This window comes from Gobio gobio (assembly GCF_949357685.1).
Source record: "Gobio gobio genome assembly, chromosome: 25".
NCBI lineage: Eukaryota > Metazoa > Chordata > Actinopteri > Cypriniformes > Gobionidae > Gobio > Gobio gobio.
This window is the reverse complement of record NC_137121.1, coordinates 37,137,543-37,162,478: the sequence shown is the minus strand read 5'-3', so window position 1 is coordinate 37,162,478 and position 24,936 is coordinate 37,137,543. Positions and strand designations below refer to the sequence as shown.

Sequence of the window (24,936 nt, the reverse complement as noted above, 5' to 3'; positions counted from 1 at the left end):
ATCAGGCTTAATGTCCAGCCCTGTTTTTAGTAGGAACAACTCAGTAAATCAAAGTAAATTTTGATAAATGAGTTTAAGTAATGTGAACAAGGATGATTTGAGTGCAACTAACAACAGTGTAAGTTATTGTTTTGTTGTGTCATGGACGCCCTCTCCTCAGTGCCCAGTCATCCAGCGCTAGCAGAGAATGGAGAAGCCGTGTGTGTGTGTGTGTGTGTGTGTGTGTGTGTGTGTGTGTGTGTGTGTGTGTGTGTGTGTGTGTGTGTGTGTGTGTGTGTGTGTGTGTGTGTGTGTGTGTGTGTGTGTGTGTGTGTGTGTGTGTGTGTGTGTGTGTGTGTGTGTGTGTGTGTGTGTGTGTGTGTGTGTGTGTGTGTGTGTGTGTGTGTGTGTGTGTGTGTGTGTGTGTTTGAAGGGTTCAACCGCTGCACGATCACAGGCGAGGGAGCATCAGATGTTTCTGAAGAGTCCTGTTCATTGTGTTTGGTCTAGGGCTCGACCCATATGGATTTTATTTTTGTGCCGATACCGATTTTTTTGTTTTGTTTCATCAGCCTTAGCCGATGGCGATACGGGCTGCCGATATTTTGGAGCCGATACTGCTTTTGCTCCCTCAATTTACATCATCAAAATGACACAATGATCATAATGATAACAATTTAAAAAAGGAACATTTATTGAACTAAAAAAAAACAATATTTAACAAATAGTAAAAACAGGTGAGGTAGAACAAGAAAAAAAAGAGTTCAGTAGTGAAAATAAATTCTGAAAATAAATATTTAAGCATAAATAAAATAATGACACTATTGCACACAGTATCAACAAGCGAGCAGCATAATAAAGTGCACACTGACTGTACTATACTAAACTATTTACAACCTAGTCATTTAATGCTTAGGTGCACTTCACTTAATCTCTTGAAAAAAATATCGGCGAACGCAGCAGCCTTGTATCGGCCGATACATGTAAAAATCGCAAATATCGTCCCGATATATCGGTCCAACACTAGTTTGGTCAGTTCACTGGTGTTGTCCTGGGCTGGGTGTGTGTTTGGTGTTGTCCTGGGCTGGGTGTGTGTTTGGTGTTGTTCTGGGCTGGGTGTGTGTTTGGTGTTGTTCTGGGCTGGGTGTGTGTTTGGTGTTGTCCTGGGCTGGGTGTGTGTTTGGTGTTGTTCTGGGCTGGGTGTGTGTTTGGTGTTGTTCTGGGCTGGGTGTGTGTTTGGTGTTGTTCTGGGCTGGGTGTGTGTTTGGTGTTGTTCTTGGCTGGGTGTGTGTTTGGTGTTGTTCTGGGCTGGGTGTGTGTTTGGAACGGATACATTGTCTGTATTGTTGTTTTTGAATAGTGCACAATCGCTTTAAATGTTGAAACTGGCAAGCCTTTAAACGCATTTACTTGACAAACTTTGAGCACGAAAGTGAAAGCGGCTTCGGGGCTTGCGCGCGCCGTGTGTGTGTGTGTGTGTGTGTGTGTCAGCGCGTAGGCTATAAGAACAGCAATTAACTGACCTGTATAAACTGTGTAAAACATGCAGTTGCTATAGTGATTCTGGGCATCTATAAACACAGATACTGCTCCTGCTTCTGTGTGTGTCTGCAAACTGCACTTGATGTGACTGACGGGGCGGAGTCACGTGAAAACCCAAATAACCCACATGGGAAAAATACGTTGGTTAGAGGTTCTGAATGTCGGTTTCGGTTATTTTTCAATTAATCGTACAGCCCTATAACAGCCCTATAGTGTCTTATTATTCTAATTTAATAAATGCTTCATCTTTCATTTAAAGGGGTCCTGAATTGAGAAATCAATGATATATTAAAGGTCGTGGTAATTAGGGATGGGGCCGATCCAGTATCGGGACCGATACCGGCGTAATTCACGTATCGGATTTTCCCGATCCAACCTGCGGAGAAATCTGATATCCATAAGCCACGTCTGCGCTTTAACGTTGCCTGCTGAAATGACTCCAAAAGTGATTCCCGTCGGAATGGGATGGATTTCCCGAACGGCGGCTCAATGAGACACAGAGTTATGAGACACGCTCCGCTCAGGAAATCCGTTCCGCAGTTTGCAGCAGGATAGCATTGAGCAGCATTGTGTGTGTGTGTGTGTGTTAGTAGCCATGTCCGCTTCACACTGGAAACACCGCAGAGCAAGACAATGAGTGCAAAGCCGTAATTCAGACAGGTGCAATCAAACACAACAAACACCATCAAACATTTCCAAAAGCAGACAAGACTAGGGTGACATTTAAGAGATGATAATCAGGGCTTGACATTAACAACCGCCATCTGTGTGTGTATTTCAGCTGTGGTGTGTAACACACTCACTCACACTCGCCACTCTGACCTTATTGAAAAGCATCTGTAATAATCACGCATTATAACAATCACACGAGTTTCTGTTGAGTTTATGAATGCGATGTCTAATAATCAGAGGCGTTCAGATTAGCCGGAGTTCACAGCGGCTCTCACTGAGGTGTGTGTGTGTGTGTGTGTGTGTGTGTGTGTGATGTACACAGGAGATCCGTCATCATACAGTGGTCGGCTGTTTCTGTTCCATTTCAGCAGCGAAAATAGTTTGAATCAAACCCAGCAGAAGCCCAGCAGAAGCAGAGCGCGTCTGATGTGACTGGAGTAAAGTCGGCTTGACGTTCGAGAATTTAGGCTCCGCCTCTAAAGATACACACACTGATTTACACGTTTCTAACTTCAATAACATTTGAAGAGAATGACTTAGTCATCAAACTGACTAAAGTGATCATCTGGGGGTCAGGTGTGATGCACACCTTTTGATATTTAATAACATAAACTGTCAAATCATATGAAAATATATGCATTATTTCACTGGGATACTGTTCGCGCTCATACACACAATATGCTGATTTAAATGCGTCATAGCTGAGAGATCACTGATGAGAATATTGCAAATATATACAGAGATAATATTAGAGATTATATTTACACCAAATCATTATTATTTATGCGTTGCTATTGACGACGGCCATTATAAGTAAGGAAATCCCACAGGATCCATCTTAAAGTGCCCAGAGCTGCTTGATTTATTAGATTTTTTGTTATTTGTTGATGAAATATAAAACTTGTTGAAATGTCTTCAGTGTGTGCATCTGTTCTTTTTCAACACTTTCATCTCATTTGAACAAAACCGTGATAATATTGATAACCGTGATCATTTGGGTCACTATAATCGTGATGTGAGATTTCCATACCGCTTCATCCCTAATACATGTGTACATATCATACGTGCCTGTTGAGAGGAGTGTATTTCAGCATCATAGAAAATAAACTATATGATGATAATAATATTAAAGCAAACACAGCTCTGGTATCAGAATAGTATCGGTATCGGCCGATATCCAAATGCAGGTATCGGGAACGGATCGGAAGTGAAAAAATGTGGATCTGCGCATCCCTAATCATAGATGTATATATACATAGATGCCCCATTCGACCTCTCCAGGCACGTCGACGCGCCGCCATTTTAGAACGGTCAACACACGTCAACACTTCAGAGGCTGTCAATCATCACTCGCATTAAATCAGCCTCTGTAAAGCCCAGCGTCATTTAAACTCCCCAAGAAACTGATCACCTTTCACAGGTGACAATGTGTTGGTTTGTGTTTTCATATTTTAAATAAATGTATAATTTATAATTTTGACTCATAATTTATAATTTTCCCTGTTCTTAAAAATGGTTTAACATTGTGATGTTGATAATTTTAGGATGATTTGAGAATTTAAGCTTTCAGATAATACCTATGATGATTACTTGAAACATGGGTTTAAAATAGGCTATATTGATGTTTATTAAACACATTACTAGCTAATTTATTACTATTTTTTTATAATTTACTTTGATGGCTGATTGGTTGATGGTTTATGATTTCTTTCCAATGAACTTGTTCATAATGAGTTCACTGCGTTAAGCTGAGCAATGTGTCTGTATAGGGTTCTCTGATGGTCAATATTAATGAGATTAAGAAAATGTAAAGATCTTTAACCAATATTTTTTTAGAATATGCAGATTTATCTACCATTAATGATAAACGAAATCCTAACAGTCTATTGATGTATAGATATTCATTTCTACGGTTGCAGACGCACAGGCACCATTTGAATATTCACGAAGTGCGTTCACTCTTTGACATTTCGAAAATGGCGGACGGCTAACGTTTAGCGGCCCATAGAAACCGTCGCTAATGGGGCATCTACGTATACATATCTATATGTCCAATGGTTATATAAGAATATCCTGAAGTTTCAGAGCTGAAAACTTCTTTGTTAGTCAAAGAAAAGCTTTTATTGACACCAGACCCAGAAAACGCCTGATTCTGTAGCCCCGCCCACCCACTCGTGCCACTAACATGACACAGGAGCTAAACCACATCGCATTTCTAAACACACCGCATCAGCTTCACTCGGATTCTGATATTTTGAACGCATGGATAAACTTTATTTTTAATGAATATCCAGCTCACGTGGGGAAGACTTTGTGTTTGTTCATTTAACCACGGATTCATTTGTAAACAAGAGACTGGATTTGCAGACAGGATGAGATTAAACACACTAATGTGAGTAAAACGTGTGTTTTATATGTGATAGTATTGCATTGTTACAGATCGTTTGATATTTATTGATTATGTACGTGTCTAACTGAACATTAGCAGCTCATGTAAAGGCTCCGCCCTCTTCTGGATGGGGAGCAGCAGCTCATTTGCATTTAAAGGGACGGTGTGTTTTTGCTCGCACCCAAATAGGGGCAAATTTGACAAGCTGTAATAAATGATCGGGTATTTTGAGCTGAAACGTCACACACACACAGATTTATATCACATCTTGATCAGTTAAAGGGGACATATTATGCCCCTTTTCACATCACACCGCAGGCTGTGAAAGGTTATCACTTTAAACTAGCTCCTGTTCTTTCTCTGCTTAAAGACCGCATGTCATAAAGACATCAGGACGGGTTGAATCTCCAGACCGTATAGGAATACCCTGTCAGCGCGAGTTCTTGCCAATTATTTAGCCGTACAATGTTCCTCGTTGTTTCTTATAAATAAAATAAAGCCTGAATGGAGACGGTTTGTTTTCCTCCATTATGTATAATCCGCCGGAGGCAGAAGGCCCTGGTGTCTGTTTATAAACGCAGTCTTCAGCCTCACAGCTGGAGGAAAGCTCATGGCCACACATTTGCTAGCATCTCGTCGTGATCATACAGGGCTATAAACGGAATAATTGTATTTGGATATAACCGATTCAGAGAAGCCTTTAGCGCTGATAAACCTGGTCTAAGAGGCCGGGGGCGAAACAGGCCGCTCTGTCTTTGATTGGATTTGGATGGCGTTTTTAGTAACATGTGACACTTCTCAAGGCCTTCAGCCCATGGGAATGAAGAACGGCGTGCCTGATAACAGCTGTGTGTGTGTGTGTGTGTGTGTGTGTGTGTGTGTGTGTGTGTGTGTGTGTGTGTGTGTGTGTGTGTGTGTGTGTGTGTGTGTGTGTGTGTGTGTGTGTGTGTGTGTGTGTGTGTGTGTGTGTGTGTGTGTGTGTGTGTGTGTGTGTGTGTGTGTGTGTGTGTGTGTGTGTGTGTGTGTGTGTGTGTGTGTGTGTGTGTGTGTGTGTGTGTGTGTGTGTGTGTGTGTGCAGGACGCTCTCTGTCTGGGCTTGTCCTCAGCTGTTCAAATAAAGATCAGTGTCAGGTCTCGGTTCAGCGGATCCACTGTTGTCTGATCGCCACATCACAGCCAGAGCTTTATTAGCCCAGACTAAAGCTGACGTTGATCACATACTCTCTCCGTTTCTGGGGGAATCATGGATAAACAACAGAAAAATCAATTGTGTATGTAATGCGATGACTGACTAGTGTTAGACCGATATATCGGACCGATATTTGCTATTTTTACGTGTATCGGCCGATATAAGGTTGCTGTGTTCGCCGATATTTTTCCCCCTGCATTATTTCCAGACAGGCGTCCACAGGGCAGCTCTCACCGTCTTCAAACTCTCTCGCTCTCCCTCGCGCATATTAATCAAAATCACTTGAGAATTGACACCATGGTAAAAGGTGGAAAGACTGAAGTTTCACGTGGAGCATTGGGAGATTTTCTCCTGAATTACCGCTGGTGTTTCTACAAGAGATTCAGTGAAGTGCACCTACACTCTAAACAATGCTGGGTTAAAAATAACCCAAGTTGGGTTGAAAATGGACTAACCCATCAATTGGGTTGTTTTAAGCAAACATTTAACCCAACCGCTGGGTCAAAGCAAGCCAATTTTCTGGGTTAGTCCATATTCAACCCAACTTGGGTTATTTTTAACCCAGCATTTTTTAGAGTGTAAGCATTAAATGACTAGGTTGTAAATAGTTTAGTATAGTACAGTCAGTGTGCACTTTATTATGCTGCTCGCTTGTTGATACTGTGTGCAATAGTGTCATTATTTTATTTATGCTTAAATATTTATTTTCAGAATTTATTTTCACCACTGAACTCTTTTTTTTTTCTTGTTCTACCTCACCTGTTTTTACTATTTGTTAAATATAGTTTTTTTTAGTTCAATAAATGTTCCTTTTTTAAATTGTAAATTTTAAATTGTTATCATCATGATCATTGTGTCATTTTTATGATTGTAAATTGAGGGAGCAAAAGCAGTATCGGCTCCAAATATCGGCTCCAGAATATCGGCAGCCCGTATCGCCATCGGCTACGGCTGAGGAAAAAAAAATCGGTATCGGCACTAAAAAATCCATATGGGTCGACCCCTAGCCCTGATGACGTACTGATTTTAGGAGTGTAAGTAACCATATTTACACTATCATTCCTGGGTAACGGTAATGAATTTTGAAATTAATTACATTTCTACCATTGTTGGCATATACAAATACTACATATGAATCACAATTAATATAATCGGTTTGGGATTTCATGTAGACACAGGCTCAGGTTTGGCTGCTGATAACTCAAGATTCACAGCCAAATTGGGGGAAAAAGGCTGGAAAATGTTTAAAAATGTTTTCCAATAAAGTAAATAAGACTCGTCTTATCCTAAACTCAACAAAAACAACCGAATTGTGTAGTCTAACGCCTGTGTGGCTGTTTCTTCAGGATTCTTCAGGGTTACCATAATCATCCTCATATTCAAACACTTTCACTTAATATATTCATTTCAAGATGAAACGTTAGCATGACGACGGTAATTTAAACGTAGCCTAAAAATATAAAGCAAAACATTTAGGGATGCACAATAGTGGATTTTTGCCGATATTTTTCAACTAATTTTGGCCGATACACGTTAAGTTTTTTCAACACCATTTTGAGTTTTTTTCCTCATTCTGGTGTCAGATTTCTGACGTCTCCTCACTAAAAGGATTCGTTTTAAAGATAAATACTTGTTAATAAAGTTCTTTTATCATACGAGTATATTAAAAGCTCTGAAAATAACAATAATAGTCACCCCAGACAGATGCAGTTGTAAGCTGAATATTGTATTATGGGATGTAACGTTTGGCATGACATCAGCTGATGCTGTCTTTAGCTTCAAATAAACAATTCTACACTTATTTTAGAGCTCCTTGGATTATTTTTCATCCATTTCATAAAAAGTTAGTTTGAAGTTTTGTGAAACTTTCCCACATCTTGCTAGTTCAGATTTGTTTGTTCGTTTTCTTCTACCGCAACATTTGTAAGGGCTGCATTACACTCATTAGTGGTCAAATCACGTTTAGTTTGCCGATGCTGATTGCGTTACTGATTCTCTGGTGCTGCTCAGGACGCAGCCAATCAGAGGCAAAGACCCGCCCCATCTCTGTCTCTGATTGGTTTAGACCAGGGGTGTCCAATCCTGTTCCTGGAGGGCCACTGTCCTGCAGAGTTTAGCTCTTACTAGCCTCAACACCTGTCTGGAAGTTTCCAGTATGCCTAGTAAGACGTTGATCAGCTGGTTCAGGTGTGTTTCCTTGAGGCTGGAGCTAAACTCTGCAGGACAGTGGCCCTCCAGGGGCAGGATTGGACACCCCTGGGCCCGTATTCATAAAGATTCAAAGAGTCCTCTCAGAAAACTCCTAATTTAGCTTAAAAGCTTTTACGTAGGAGTCTTAGCTTAAGAGCGATTCGGGACCGATCTGAGAGCAACTCTGAGCATGGAAAATACAAAAACCTTTATCCCAGTGAAGAGGCGGGGCTGACCCCGTTGCTACGCATGACACCGTCTTCTGAAGACTGTGATTGGTTGGTTGTCCAAAAAGGAGCGCTTTTAAGTATAGGGTCTATTCTAAGCCTTCACTTTGAAATTACAAGCGCAAATTATCCTATACCGTTCTCTCTCACTCACACACACACATACATTATATATATATAGTGTGTATATAAATCCTTTTATTATTTACCATGCTGTTAATTTCCTATAAGGTATTTGATTGGCTTAGAATTATAAACATTGTTCAACTGTTTCCAATTCCACTGATTGCTGGCATGTCTATTTAATTGGTGGTTTGAAAGTTGGGTTTAATGCATCAAACATGATCTAATCTATAGCGTCTTATTAAGTCACTCTCATCCATCGTCTGCAACACATTTCTTCTTCCTCTCTCCTTTCTGCCATTTTCTCCACTGCTAAAGAAACTCTTAAGCCTCTTAAAAGTTCTCGTCCGTGCTCCTAACACATTTGATCTTAAGTCCTCTTTTAAGTGTTAAGATGCTTTCTGAATTACTGTTTTCTTTACTAGGATTTTTTAGTTAATTTTAAGAGTAAACGCCCACATTTCAAAGAATTTTGTCACTAGGAGCTACTCTTTGCATTAAGATTCTTTATGAATACGGGCCCTGAAATTTACTCCTACTTTCAAACTTAAGTATAAAAGCAAGTGATCAAATGTGTTAAAGTTAAGAGTGGCTCCTCCTCTCCCAGTTCTGTAAGAGCTGGAGGTCTCAGTGGTTATGAGTGGCCAGTCGGGGCTTGTGATGGCACTGAGGAGACATGTGTGAATCTTTCCGGAGAGGAAGGAAACATGTTTTTGAAATATTTGACACGAGCGGTTTGGACTGAGCAAGGGTCATCTTTATCAGCGCTGGTTAATTTAGCCATTTATAAAAAAAAAAGATTCCGCTGTTCGAATGATTCGGCAAAAAGTAGCGCTTCTTCCTCCCACCAATTCTGTGTTCTTTTGGATTATATCATAAAATCTAGCCTATATATAGGCAGGTGAGTTAACAGCACACCGGTTTAAAAATGTGAATTTATCTTTCATTTCCAATGTGAATATCATAATGTATTCTCTTGAAAATTCTTTATTGTGTGTTGAAGGCAAACTCCCCTTAATTCCACCATTCAGTGTGAATTTATCTGAGAATATTCTTAAAGAAGGATCTGTTCAGTGATTGGTTCATGCCTGTGACGTCATCCAACATCCTGTTTGTGGCACAGCAAAGTGTCTTAAATCCACTCTAATGCTGCGTTCACACCAAACGCGAATTGAGCGTCTGGTGCGAGTGATTTCAATGTTAAGTCAATGGAAAGGCGTGTTGACGCACATCTGGAGGTCCCGCGCGCGGAAGGCGCGTTTCATGCGAATTGTGCTTTTGTGCATTCACGCGTTTGAAGCGAAATCGCGTCTGACGCCCGAGTTGAAAAATTTAAACTTTGGCGACAATTCGCGGTGCGTTAACCAATCAGGAGCCTGCTCGCTGCGGTCACGTGGTGAAGTGACGTGTATGAGAAACCCTGCATAAATTAAAAATACTACTGTGTCACAATGTAGTTTTAAGACTTTTTCAGGTGAGAATGTAGTAGTTTAAAGCTCAAATCTGTGGTTTATTTATAAAGAGAGCCCCTATTTAATAAAAATAATCTTGTGTTTTTGGAGTTGTGAGATCCAGGCGATCAGCGGACGCTCAGCGGTGCTCATTAACCCCAGTGAGAGCAGCCTTTCCTCAGCCAGTCCTTCTGCATCTGCCGCTGCTCTGATGGCCTGTAGTGGCTCATCTTGTGTAGATCTAACGGCCGATCTTTGCTCTCATGAATCTATAATTTGTTGTCTGCCAAATTGTTTTGACTGAGGGCAAAGAGAAGTTTCATAACTTTATATTTTAGAATATTTAAATAAACATGCAGTGAAGATAATGTAGGAGTTGCCTGGACCACATTTGTGTGACTATTAATGTTTAATGCATATTTTTCAGAGTGGTGTTTTATGACATATTTCTCCTGGAGTGCCTTGAACGCGCGTCAATTTCGCTTCAAATGCTCGATTTCTACGCACGTCCAATTCTCCGCGGACGCGCGAATGCATTCAAAATGTTCGCGCGTGAAACTAGACGCGGCAGACGCGAATTTGACGCTCTATTCGCGTTTGGTGTGAACGCAGCATAAGACTGACACTTAAGATGTAGTCCTACACTTCACTTAAAGTATGACTGAGATGCTTGATAACTAGCTTTTATGCAGAGCTTTGAGCCTAGAATGTGTTCTCGTTCGCTCAGATCTGTCAAATGGCTCAGTTTGGGGATTTCTCTCATTCTTCAGCGTAATCCCTCACATTAGTCAAACTCGGCTCATGTTCACAACACCCTTCTCCTTTTCTCCTTTGTGCAGAGCATCACTGTAAGGCTTGACCTTTGGTTCCTCTGTGGTTCAGAGCTGTGTGTTGGTCTTCAAGAGTGTGTGTGTGTGTGTGTGTGTGTGTGTTTGCTCAGTGGGATGGTCACATGTCCGCTCAGTCCACACAGGATGTGCAAGAGGAAGAGAGCGCGAGCCCTTATCTGTTTGCATCTAGTCTTAATTCACACTCTCCTCTTCCCCAGGTCACACATCAGCTCAAGCACACGTCCTCCAAAGCCTTGAAGTACACGTACACACACCACACACACACACACACCACACCACACCACACCACACCACACCACACCACACCACACACACACACACACACACACACACACACACACACACACACACACACACACACACACACACACACACACACACACACACACACACACACACACTTAAAGTACACACCACACCACACACACACCTCCAACAGTATCTGTCCAGCCTCTGCGACGGCTGCTGTTTTTCTTCTGTTTGATGTTTGATATGATTATCGAGAAGCCGTTTGACTCTTGATCTGCAAGTGTTGTGGAGGCGGGTCTTAAAGCTACACTGTGTAACTTTTTTAGTTTATTCTTAGCTAAAAACACTTAGTTCTTTCACAAATATATGTGCTCATTAATGTATATTTACTTCTTTCAAGTAATAAAGTATTCTCGTAAGTTTATAATATGCCATTGTAAACACATACGGGTGAGGGTTCGAATGTGGGTCGCCATGTTGCCCCTCCATCTTGAAAGTACATTAGCCAAAGAGGGACATACCCGTAAATTCAAGCTTCGCCTTTGGCGTTTTAACACTCGATGGCTCCGTGTCGAATGTGGACGAGGTCGAGCTGGAAGTCATGTTAATCTTGGACTAAATCGGCCACCGTAGGAGTTAAAACAAAATCGGAATTGAGAGGAACAGAAACTAATATTCACTGGATGGTCATATACAAGTTCACCACTAGATGGGGGAAAATATCACACAGTGGAGCTTTAAAAGCTGTGTGTAGTAGTTGTGCTTGTTTGTGAATGCTAAAACGCCCTTAAAGGGTTAGTTCACCCAAAAATGTAAATTGTGTCATTAATGACTGAGCCTCATGTGGTTGGACACCCGTCAGACCTCCGTTCATCTTCAGACACAAATGAAGATATTTTAGTAGGGGTGCACCGATCCGATATTAGGATCGGATATCGGCCGCGATACTGACAAAATAGCTGGATCGGGGATCGGAAAAATTAACAGATCCACAAACCGATCCAGGTGTTTTTTTCCGTCGCAGCAGAACCTACGTCATTCGTCAGCTTCACGTGTGTCGCATGCTAGAAGCAACATGGAGCGAGCCAGAGAGTCGGCTGTGTGGAGGAGATATTTCACGCTTGCCACGCCAACTAGTTCGTCGCTGTTTCGAGGGTATTACTGCAAAGTCAGGGTCTTTCCTGCATTGACATGTTTTTGACGGCCAAAGCCTAATTTGATGAGTTATTGTGATTTACGAGTGATGTAGAACAGATGCTGCGCTTGTGACTGAGTGACAGAGAGACCGATCTGAGAGCTCCTCCCCCGCGCGCGCTCTCTGGGTCTTCAAAATAATCAGTGTTCGCTCTCATATTTCACATATTAATCCAAATCAAAAGCTCGGAAGACCGAAACCATGTTGCACGTGACACATTCGGACAATTTTGTCCTTGAATTATCACTGGGTGTGAATTGCGCTCAAAAAACATTGACTCTTCTCTGACCAGCTGACATAAAGCATACTTTCAATAAGCGGGAGACAAATTATATCCAGTTATGAAGTGTTTTCTGTGTGTTGACATCTTTCGCGATGTTCTAACAGACGGGATTCGCACACAACGCGTCTGCTAATGTCCGATTCGTGACCTAATGACTCCTTTGAACCGAATCATTTTAACGACTGGCCAGAACAACTGATCTGTCCAACACTGAACTCATGAATCAGTTTATTAATTTACTCAGAACGCAACTGAAATGAGAACACAAGTGTGCTTACCCAATTTAGCAAGAGTGAGTAGTAAGAATTATTTTTAATTATCAACAGTATTTCATCTTATTTCTGTTGACAATGTGTAGTAAAATAAATAGGCCTAGCCAATAATTTAATCTGGAGTGAGGTGAAACCAGAACAAAGTTGTTATTAGCTAGCTGAAAATTTTTATTAAATTGCATATGGCAGAAAATTAGACTATTTGTTAATTTGTAATGCTACTTTTTTAATATTGATATGATTATATACCAAAACAATTATCTGTAGTGTAAAAAATGTTTGGTAACTGTCAGATTACTATTGTATGTTTGACCAATACACTGTTTTTTGTTTCCACTGCTACATTTTATTTATTTAAAGAAGTTAGATTACATTCTATTTTAGATTTGAATGCACAATTGTTTTTTAAATAAATAAGAATTCAACACCTTACATACATCTGTTATTTTGTCTTAGTTATGTTTAGTTAGTAAAGTCTGGTGCCTTTAGTCTCTTCAAGGAAGGTATAAGGTGGAAGATATACAGTTTATTATTAATTCAACAATATATCGGATCGGTATCGGGTATCGACAGATACACAAAGCCCAGGCATCGGTATCGGTATCGGGACTGAAAAAGTCGGATCGGTGCACCCCTATATTTTAGTGTAAATCTGATGCTCTGAAAGGCCTCCATTGGCTCAATGCACTTTACACTCTCAAGACCCTTAAAAGACACTAAAGACTAAAGTTACAAAGTCCATCTCACTACAGCGGCTCTACAATAACTTTATGAAGACGAGAATAGTTTTTGTGCGCAAAAAAACCCCTAAATAACGACTTATATAGTGATGACGATTTCAAAACACGGCCTCATGAAGTTTCGAAGCGTTTTGAATCAGTGAGTCGATTCAGCAGTTTGACACACGATCCAAATCATCATTCGACTCACTGATTCATAACGCTTCAAACTGCTGAATCGACTCACTGATTCAAAATGCTTCGAAGCTTCATGAGGCCGTGTTTTGAAATCGTCATCACTATATAAGTCGTTATTTAGGGGTTTTTTTGCGCACAAAAACTATTCTCGTCTTCATAAAGTTATTGTAGAGCCGCTGTAGTGAGATGGACTTTGTAACTTTAGTCTTTAGTGTCTTTTAAGGGTCTTGAGAGTGTAAAGTGCATTGAGCCAATGGAGGCCTTTCAGAGCATCAGATTTACACTAAAATATCTTCATTTGTGTCTGAAGATGAACGGAGGTCTGACGGGTGTCGAACCACATGAGGGTCAGTCATTAATGACACAATTTACATTTTTGGGTGAACTAACCCTTTAAGCTGCTGTTGGGGTGACCCAGTGCTCCTGGATGATGAAGATCATGATGTCTGTGTGTGTGAACACTGTAGTTGATGCTCTTCTCTCTCTCTCTCTCTCTCCAGGACTCAGAGATCGGGGCCGACTGCAATCATGTGAGTGTGTTGACTTCTCTTCCTCAGCTGAACCAGTTTAACTCAACCATAGCTGACACATTATTGGGTTATTGTTCTGTTCTTCCTTTGGTTTGTTTGGGGGTTTTTTGGTTAGAAGTTTGTTCTTTTTTGGTTTGTTTGTTTGTTTGTTAGTTTTTTGTTAGAAGTAAAACATTTTATTATTGGTTTTGGTTTGTTTGTTTGGTAAGATTTGTTCTCTTTTTTGTTCTCTTTTTGTTTGGTTTAGTTAGATTTAGTTATTTTTTGTTTGTTTGATTTGGTTCTCTTTTTTGGGTTTGATTTGTTTGTTTTTTGTTGTTTGGCTTTGTTTTGTTTGATTTATTTTGTGCTTTTTTTTGTTTGGTTTTTAGAATTTAGTTTTGTTTGTTTTTTTTGTTTGGTTTGTATTTTGTTGTTTGCGTTTGATTGTCTTGTTTTTCTTTTGTTTAGTTATTTTTTTTAGTTTTTGTTTGATTTGTTCATATTTGTTTGGTTTGTATTTTGTTGTTTGCCATTTGTTTTGTCTTCTGTTTGGTTTTTGTTCTCTTTTTTTAGTTTTATTTAGTGATGCACCGATCATGAGTTTACATGGCCGATACCGATTTTTATTTTTAAACACAATAAAAGAACAAAAGTATACATGAACACAATGTTTATTTGGTATTTAACAGGCTAAATTGGCTTTTGGCTAATGAAAACAAGTCCGCAATCTGAAATTAACGGGAAATTGAATTGGAAAGGCTGAAAGGTGAAATTAAAGGCAACAACTGCATATTCTGCAATCCAAACAAAGATGTTACTTAAATCAGCATTTGTTTTTAAATTCAATGTAAAGAAAAAAAGTCTTTACCAGTGAAATTAAATAAAACCAAAGTATATAAGTGTTCCAAAATGTTAAATCAAACGATGTTTAGTGCAACGAAAAAAACTAAGATACTACAGCAGGTGCTTTTTAAATCAAATTAAGTCAATGTCATTTTAAGGTAAAATAAAAGGTAACACTTTAGAATAATGGTCATTAGTTAACATTAGTTAATGTATTAACTAACCATGAGCAGTGCATTTGTTACTGTTCATCTTTGTTAAGGTTAGTTAATATAAATCCAGCTGTTCATGGTTTGTTCATGTTAGTTCACACTGCATTAACTAATGTTAACAAGATTTTAATAATGCATTAGTAAATGTTGAAATTAACATTAACAAAGATTAATAAACGCTTTATAAGTGCAGTTCATTATTAGTTCATGTTAACTAATGACCATTATTCTAAAGTGTTACCAAATAGAAATGATCATCCTATACAGAACTGATAGCATTTCATTTTCTAAAGTGCATGTTCTTCTTTAGGCTACAAAAATAAGTATTTCGGCTTTGTCACAAGTTAGTCTGTTTGTTTCTCATCGGATCCAACACGTGAGAATCTGAGCTGAACAAACGCTCACTCTCTACACTTGAGCAGGAAAGCGGCTCTTCATCCCTTCAGCCCATCTCTCGCCTCTTCCCTCAGTTCTCCAGTGTGTGTTTGTAACACACAAGTGACATGTTCGCAAATGATTGCAATATAGGCGAATGTGCACGCGGGCGCACTTCCGGAAAAATACAAAGAAAATACAAAGAAAACCGGTTCTGATTTTTGGCCGGTGCATCCCTAGTTTTATTTTGTCCTTTTTTTTTTTTCTTGGTTTGTTTAAACCGTACAGACATTTTCTCTTTCACATAATGTAAAGTATTTAATCTTTTATTTTCAATTTCTCACGGTTTTTTTAAGCACCTAATGACCCATAGATATAGTTGATTATTTTAAACTAGGGCTGTCAAAAGATTAATCGTGATTAATCGCATCCAAAATAAGTTTGTGTTTACATAATATATGTGTGTGTGTACTCTGTTAATTATTATTTATATATAAATACACACACATTCATGTATATATTTAAGAAAAAAACATTATTTTTATATATAAAACATTTATATATATTATAGATTATATAAATGTATATACATGCAAATATTTCTTAAATATATACATGCTTGTGTGTGTATTTGTATATAAATAATAATTAAGAGTACACACACATATATTATGTAAACAAACTTTTATTTTGGATGCGATGAATCGTGATTAATCTTTTGACAGCCCTAGTTTAAACATAATTAAATGTAACAAATTAATATTAAATACAAATGTACACCTCATTTTAGCTGCTGTGGAACTATAAGCTGAATCTGACGACTGACCCGAAGTTTGAGTCTGTGGCCGTTGAGGTGTGCAAGAGCACCATCAGTGGGGTGAGTGGCACACACACACACACACACACACACACTAACCTTTACCACCAACTCTGCCACACTCATTATGAGCCTCTACCCCCCCAGATTAAGGAGTGTGCCGCCGAGGAGCGTGGGAAGGGTTACCTGGTGTCATGTTTAGTGGACCACCACACCAACATCTCAGAGTACCACTGTAACCAGTACATCACCAAGATGGCCAGTATAGTGTTCAGCGACTACCGGCTGATCTGCGGCTTCATGGACAAGTGCAAGGACGACATCAACAAACTGCATTGTGGGAGCGTCACCACGGGAGAGAAGGTAAACCACAGACCAACACCTTTCAGCAGGAAGGATGTGACGCCTTCTCTAAACCAGCACTTCCTCTCGGAAATCACAGCCGCAGGATTTCTGTTTATACAGCTGTGCAACTAGCCTGACGTCGTCATACTCAATTCTAGTCAGAATATGAGTCTGATCTGCTCTGATGGGCTGGGATTATGGGGCGTGTTTCAACCGAGCCAGGAAAAACCTCAATTGGATAGACCTACAACCAATCAGAGCAGCGGAGCGACGCATAACGCTCAGTGTTTCCCCTAGAATTTTTTCCAGCAGCGGTGCGGTTACGTGCCGGAGGTTAGCCGCTCGTCGGGGGGTCCGGGGCATGCACCTCCGGAATAAAAATAAAAATAAAAAAAAACCTTAAACCATGACTTCTGGCAAGTTTTGTGGATAGAAATAGACATTTTGAACATTAAAATCCAAATTAAGCTTTTCATTAGTTTAAAAGGTGACTAGCTTATAGCCTATTTTACTTCAATAACCTGCAGGGATGTGCAGAAAGTTCCTAAGGGGCAAGGGCTCAAATGTAAGAAAGGGGCAATATCTAAAAAAAACCAACAAAAAACCCCATAGTGTTTGGATACTATTTTATGTTTTTGCAAAAAGTCTCATGCTTATCAAGCCTGCATTTATTTAATCAAAAATACCAGAAAAATCAGTAGCCTAATATTGTGAAATATTATTACATAATGTTTTTTTTTACCTTACGTTTTTATTAATCGAATTTTTGATTCACATTATGGCTCAATCGTCACCAGGTTTATTAGATGCTGCCCCTTTAAGACGCAGATCTAATATCATTCTCCCCTTTACGCCCATTTAAGCTAAACTGTGTTTAAGTGAATACTCTGTCAAGCCTGTCATTTTGAGATATAGGCTATTTTGTTGTGTATTTGATGGTTTAGTCGCGCACACGAAGCATATGTGCAAGTCGGTCCGTTTCGCAGCGTGCGTACACACACACACACACACACACACACACACACCCGCCTTGAACTTGAAAACAGCGTCTATTGCGCGGATTATTGTGCTTTTCATTTAATCAAACACGTTCTGCAATTTAGCCAAAGTGGAGAGTGCATTTGACAACAATCACGGATTGTGCTGAATCTGACGTTAAATGCATGTTTGAGGAGAAATGACAGCGCGCGCTGTGAAGGGAAGGAAGTTGTGCTAGACGATGCGCGAGCATAGTTTATAATAGTTTTACCTCATGTCTTCTTTTTTTAATCATTGGAAGCGAAAATAAGATTAATATCACAGCCCTGTGATATTGTGAAAGTGTAAGCAGACTACATTTTTGTTTAGTTCTCTGGCCATCGTCAATCTCTCTCTCTCCTTTACAGTGTGTAAGTGAATGTCGTGATATTACTGATCATGTGAAGATTTTGCAGTGGCGCTGCTGTGAATACATTGTAGGGGAAACACTGACGTTAATTATCAAATGTCATCAGAACTCAACTGACCTGTGTTGCCATGTCCGCGGGTTGAAGCGACCCCAATTATGTGATATACAGACCCAGGACTGCGAATTTTAGCTGCCAAAAATAACACATATTTTACCCCCCAAATACCCTTTTTCCCGGAGAACCCCCCTGGAAAGCTATTGGGCTTGTTTTTGGCTAGTTTTGAGGAACGTTAGCAATTGGGCGGGTTTTGTTGTAAAAACTTGGCAACCCTGTACCTGCACGCGCGCTGGAATAAGTAATGCTAGAAGAAAAAGATGAGTGTAAACGATCTTTGCCGGTGTTGTAAAAAAAGAATTTAAAGGGTTAGTTCACCCAAAAATGTAAATTGTGTCATTAATGACTGAGCCTCATGTGGTTGGACACCCGTCAGACCTCCGTTCATCTTCAGACACAAATGAAGATATTTTAGTGTAAATCTGATGCTCTGAAAGGCCTCCATTGGCTCAACTTTACACTCTCAAGACCCTTAAAAGACACTAAAGACTAAAGTTACAAAGTCCATCTCACTACAGCGGCTCTACAATAACTTTATGAAGACGAGAATAGTTTTTGTACGCAAAAAAACCCCTAAATAACGACTTATATAGTGATGAAGATTTCAAAACACGGCCTCATGAAGCTTCGAAGAGTTATGAATCAGTGAGTCGATTCAGCGGTTTGAAGCGTTATGAATCAGTGAGTCGATTCAGTGGTTTGAAGCGTTATGAATCAGTGAGTCGATTCAGTGGTTTGAAGCGTTATGAATCAGTGAGTCGATTCAGTGGTTTGAAGTGTTATGAATCAGTGAGTCGATTCAGCGGTTTGAAGCGTTATGAATCAGTGAGTCGATTCAGCGGTTTGAAGCGTTATGAATCAGTGAGTCGAATCATGATTCGGATCGCGTGTCAAACCGCCAAACTGCTGAAATTTGGCGATTCAAACTGCTGAATCGACTCACATAACGCTTCGAAGCTTCATGAGGCCATGTTTTGAAATCCTGTCCATCATCGTCTAAAGCAGGGTTCCCACTCAACCTGGAAAACCTGGAAAATTGATGGCAAATTTTGCAGTCCTGGAAAACACATGGAAAATTAGAGAAAATGTAAAATGTCCTGGAAAATGTTGTTGTTGTCTGGGAAAATTCTTTAAAAAAAAAGTTATTTCTTTAGCCGAGTATAAAGAGTTTATCGCTGGCCCAAACTATTAGCGCTAGCTGCAGAAACACTGAGTTTGATGCGTGTGAGTAGTATTTGAATAATGATGTTTAATAGCTAATGCTATAACTGCTCAAATGTATGCAGTGAGTGTTAACTCGTAAGCTGCTCCCTAATCACATCATTTTGATATAAAGTCACATTTTTGTGTTATAAAGTCAGAATTGCGTGATATAAACTCGCAAGTCTTTTCTTCACAGTTGACTTTTTTGCGCAGTTGCGAGTTTATATCTTGCACTTCTGACTTCTTTTCTCAGAATTGTGAGATCTAAACTGCAATTGCAAGTTTTAAAGTCAAATTCTGAGGAAAAAAGAATTACGACAATTTTTGCGTTTATATCACAAATATGTAAACTCGCAATTGCGAGAGTCAGAATAGCGAGATAAAGTCACAATTACCTTTTCTTTCTATTCTGTGGAGTAAACAAGCTTCCATAGTCATAATGTATGATTAAGAGCTCATATTGAAAAATGCTGGATTGTTAAGTAATGGCAATAAACAGTACGGCTTTTAAAGCAATATTTGGCATGATCCTTGTCTTTTATTCCCGCCGTAGTAAATTGAAAAAGTACTGGAAAATGGTTGCTGAAAAAGAGTGGGAACCCTGTAAAGCCCGCCCTGATGATTTCATTGGTCCGAACAGTTTCTGTTCAGGCATAATTACTCCTCGACCGATCAATTCCAGACCGAACTGCCCGAGTAAACATGTTGTGGGCGGGGCTAAGTTCGGCTGGCATCCAGGCTACTGTGCAACTGTTCTGTGAACGTGTTTTGGGAAATGTTTCCTCAATCCGCCCTCAGGACGTGCACTCTCAGGGCGAGGTGATCTCGTGTCTGGAGAAGGGTCTGGTGAGCGAGGCGGAGGAGCAGCTGGGTCACTCCTCCATCAGTGACGACTGTAAGAAGTCCATCATGCGTGTGGCCGAGCTCTCGTCCGACGACTTCCACCTGGACCGACACCTCTACTTCTCCTGCCGCGAGGACCGCGAGCGCTTCTGTGAAAACGTCAGCCGCCACCCTCACACACACACTACAGATGCTAATGCAAAACATGCTTTTCTTACTCACTGTTTTTGTCTTGTTTTCAGTCCAAATATCTAAAAAATCTTACATTAAGAAGCATTTACTAGACAAGCAAAAGTTTCTGTCTTGTTTTGGGGGAAAATAACTCAAAACTAAGGGAGTTTTTGCCTAAAATAAGCACAATAATCTGCCAATGGGGCAAGCTAAATAATCTTCATTCAAACAGAAATCAAGATTATTTTGCTTACCCCACTGGCAGATTATTTTGCTTATTTTTAATTTTGAGTTATTTTCCCCCAAAACAAGACAACAACTTTTGCTTGTCTAGTAAATGCTTCTTAATGTAAGATTGTTTAGATATTTGGACTGAAAACAAGACAAAAATACTAAGTCAGAAAAGCATGTTTTGCAGTGTAATGCTAATGCTAACGCGTCCTTCCTTTTGATTGTAGACTCAAGCCGGAGAAGGAAAGGTCTACAAGTGTCTCTTCAACCACAAGTATGAGGAGAAGATGTCAGACAAAGTACGTTTGCTTTATTCGTTTACCAGTTGAGACTCGTTTCTTTACAAACAAACGCCTTTTAGGCAAAGATTGAGTAGAGTTGCCCTCGACTCAGACCAGTGTTGTCATGTTCACCAAAACTATTGAAAATGTTTTCAGTGTTTGAAATAAAGCTATACAGAAATACACTATATAGCCAGAAGTATTGTGCCGCTCCTCCTCATCCCTGAGTTCAGGTGTTCAACACTTCATGGCCACAGGTGTGTAACTCCAGCTCTAGGCCTGCAAGAACTGTGTGTAGAGCTTCATGGCCGAGCAGCTCATCCAAGCCTTACATCACCAAGAGCAATGCAAAGCATGGGATGCAGTGGGGTAAAGTGCGCCGCTACTGGACTCTAGAGCAGTGGAGACGTGTTCTCTGAGCGACCAATCACGCTTCTCTGTCTGACGAGTCTGGGTTTGGCGGTTGCCAGGAGAACAGGACTTGCCTGACTGCATTGTGCCAATTGTAAAGTTTGGTGGAGGGGGGATTATGGGGTGGTGTTGTTTTTCAGGGGTTAGTTCCAGTGAAAGGAACTCTTATTGCTTCAAGACATTTTGGACAATTTCATGCTCCCAACTTTGTGGGAAGAGTTTGGGGACGGCCCCTTCCTGTCCCAGCATGCACCAGTGCACAAAGCGTCTCCATAAAGACATGATGAGGAGTTTGGTGTGGAGGAACTGGAGTCCTGACCTCAACCCGATAGAACAGCTTTGGGATGAATTAGAGCGGAGACTGAGAGCCAGGCCTTCTCCAACATCACAAACACACTCCTAAACCTTGAGGAAAGAAGAGCTGAAGCTGTTAGAGCTGTGACTCCATATTAAACCCTACGGATTAGGAATGGGATGGCGTTAAAGCTCATGTGCGTGTGAAGGGGCGGCACAACACTTTTGGCAATGTAGTGAATAACAATGACATAACAAAACTAAATATACCTCAATGTTTAAACTGACTGGCTTCTCCAGCTAATGTGTATCTGTGTGTGTGCAGTGCAAGGACGCTCTGTCCACTCGGCAGAAGCTGATCGCTCAGGACTATAAGGTCAGCTACTCTCTGGCCAAAGCCTGCAAACCGGACCTGCGCAAGTACCGCTGCAACATGGACACGGCCATGCCTCGGGCGCGCGAGGCCAAGCTCTCGTACCTGCTGCTCTGCCTGGAGGCGGCCGTCCACCGGGGTGAGTGGAGAGAGCTCATGTGACCCCATGTGGACCGACACCGCCATAGATATCCATCATAAAGCCTAGATGTCTTACAGCGGAGTCTCTAACGTCATCAGCGGCGGCCATCTTGTCACAGGCAGGGCTCTGTGGCTCCTGATGATCTGCATGAACACAAATACTCTTATCTCACTGAAATCTTGACAGATTTACAAATGATTTGGTTTCTTACAAACGTTATTAACGTGGCTATAATTCTGGATGCTTGAACAAATTATGAATAATTATGCATAAGTATGCAGTGTCATAACTACATCTCTGACGTTTATAACAAACCAAACAACGAAAATTGAGCAAGTTATGGTTATTTTAAAAGTGCAAGCACCATTAAAACAATGTTATGATCAGTGTTGGGGAAAGTTACTTTGAAAAGTAATGCATTACAATATTGCGTTACTCCCTTAAAGTAACTAATCGAGTACTTTTTAAGAAAAGTAATGCGTTACGTTACTCTTGCGTTACTTTTTCTCACCTGGGCTGGGCTTGTTTTTGTTTATAACAAAGTTATATTTTTGTGCAACGGTAAAGACCTCTTCAAACCAAAATGTAAATAATAATCCCCAGGCTGAGGTAAAAATGCAGATTCCCTCATGAACACTAGAGGGCGCAGCTCTGGATAATGGAGAAGAGGACGCAGGAGAAAAGTTTGACCAATAAAAACAAAAAATCTAGTAATTTTCATCATCAAAGGTCAGCAGCAAGACATTGGTAAATTAAATATAAAGGTAGATTATGCATAAAAATAGTTGTTTTATTTAACATTTAATTATTGGAGGTTTGCATACCGTAGTACTCTGATTTAGCATTTGACTGATTTTATTCAGAATCTTTATTGTGCAAGTGAGATAAATAAATTCTCACATGTAGTCTAGAACTACAATAACCCTCATGTTCACACACACACACACACACACACCTCTGCACTGACTCTCAACATGGGGCAGGACAGCTGTCAGTCAAATTAATGTGAAAAAGTAACTCAGATATTTTGCTGTAAATTTGAAAAGTAATGCGTTACTTTACTAGTTACTTGGAAAAAGTAATAATATTACGTAACTCAAGTTACTTGTAATGCGTTTCCACAACACTGGTTACGAGTGAGCGAGCTGCCTGAGACAAGATGGCCGCCAGGTGCGGACGTCGACCTCCATTGGCCAGCAGTGGACGAGACATCTAGCCTTTATTATGTATATCTATGGACACCGCCCTACAGCTGTGGTTTCCCTCTCTCTCTCTCTCAGGTCAGACGGTGAGCGGCGAGTGTCAGGGAGAGATGCTGGACTACCGGCGGATGCTGATGGAGGATTTCTCTCTGAGTCCGGAGATCGTGCTGCACTGCCGAGGGGAGATCGACACACACTGCTCCGGCCTCCACCATAAGGGCCGCACGCTGCACTGCCTCATGAGGGTGTCCCGGGACAAGGGCATCCTCGAGGGACACTGCCAGAAAGCTGTGAGTTTGAGTCATATAGAGCCATTTAATCCTTATTGGTGCAGCTCACCCTGTAGTGTTTTTCACGTTAAGCGTTTTAAAATCGTCCCGCTGTTTTCAGTGATTGAAACACTGCAGCAGGAGCTGTATATGGATCATAAGTGCCCAAAACGTGCATCTTGTTCACATGTTTTAGTTTTAAGATGGAAATTTGACAGGCTTGTGCTGTAGTTCTGTGGCTTTTTTGCCCTCCAGGGCTCCTCGACAGTCACATGACTGAAAACTATGGATTGGGGCAAAAAATGTAATTGTTCTAGGTGTTCGTTTTAGCAGAGAAATAATGGTACTAAACATGATCTACATTTGTAATGTTTCTACTTCTTGAATTAAACATTTTGAATGTATTTAGCTGTGGCTGTTTAGTCAAAGTCTTGTTTTCTTTCTGATGAAAACCTGCATAAATGCAGAGATGATTAATATCCAACCCAGAGGCTGAACATTCTCTGTGTGTCTGAATAAAGTCGTGAGACTCCTAACCATCTGTGTCCCTTCAGCTCCAGACGCTGATCCAGGAAACGGACCCCGGGGCCGATTACCGCATCGACCGGGCCCTGAACGAGGCCTGCGAGTCCGTCATCCAGACCGCCTGCAAACACATCCGAAACGGAGACCCCATGTGCGTGAGACGTGATGTCGATGTGCTCGTCCTCTACATGATGGCACTTTTATTACAGGACAACTCTGGTGAAAGATGAACCTGGGGTAATTAACACATGGTTACCGAGTAGATCGCTCTCTGGGATGTGTTTCCATGAAAATCGAGTGTAAAGAGTTTTATCTCTAAAAACAGATTAGCTTATAACGCTAGTATATGAGGCACAGAATAAGTCAAATTAAATGGCTAGTTAATACCACTAACAAGGCTCAAAGTAGCCTCACACTAACACGGGAGCATAATGAGGGTCCCTACATGCAAACCCAAGCATTGACAACTGTGTAAGTGTACAAACAGTTTAATAAGAAGATACTTTATAAAGACAGAACATTACACGTATACAGACAGGAGCCATCTTGGAAAACAGTCTTCTTATTAAACTGTTTGTACACACACTGAAGTGTAACTCTTTACATTCGATATCATGAAAACGCATCCCAGAGAGCGATCCACTGGGTAACCATGTGTTAATCACCCCTCGGTTCATCTTTCACCGGAGTTGTCCTGTAATATTAAGGGTGGTTTTTAAGCAAGGCCTGTTTTGTTGCCTCGGGCACTGCATAAGTCCTTTCAGTAATAACTCTTCAAACCTGACCAAACCAGTTTCACCGTGAACTTTCCTGTGTGCTGATTGATCTTTACATTTGACCTTGTTTCTGTTTGTTC

General features: G+C 40.5%; 1 protein-coding gene across 3 annotated transcripts in view; it reads left to right on the top strand.

Annotated features, from left to right (window-relative positions):
* The window catches only part of glg1a (golgi glycoprotein 1a), a 56,748-nt gene that overhangs the window by 4,413 nt on the left and 27,399 nt on the right, over positions 1 to 24,936 (top strand). For all 3 annotated transcript variants that reach the window (XM_079809847.1, XM_079809848.1, XM_079809846.1), the window contains exons 2-9: positions 14,030 to 14,059; positions 16,262 to 16,348; positions 16,436 to 16,651; positions 20,137 to 20,340; positions 20,811 to 20,882; positions 21,895 to 22,081; positions 23,365 to 23,576; positions 24,110 to 24,231. In XM_079809847.1, coding sequence (XP_079665973.1) covers positions 14,030 to 14,059; positions 16,262 to 16,348; positions 16,436 to 16,651; positions 20,137 to 20,340; positions 20,811 to 20,882; positions 21,895 to 22,081; positions 23,365 to 23,576; positions 24,110 to 24,231 — 1,130 coding nt within the window. The remainder of the gene's footprint in view (positions 1 to 14,029; positions 14,060 to 16,261; positions 16,349 to 16,435; positions 16,652 to 20,136; positions 20,341 to 20,810; positions 20,883 to 21,894; positions 22,082 to 23,364; positions 23,577 to 24,109; positions 24,232 to 24,936) is intronic.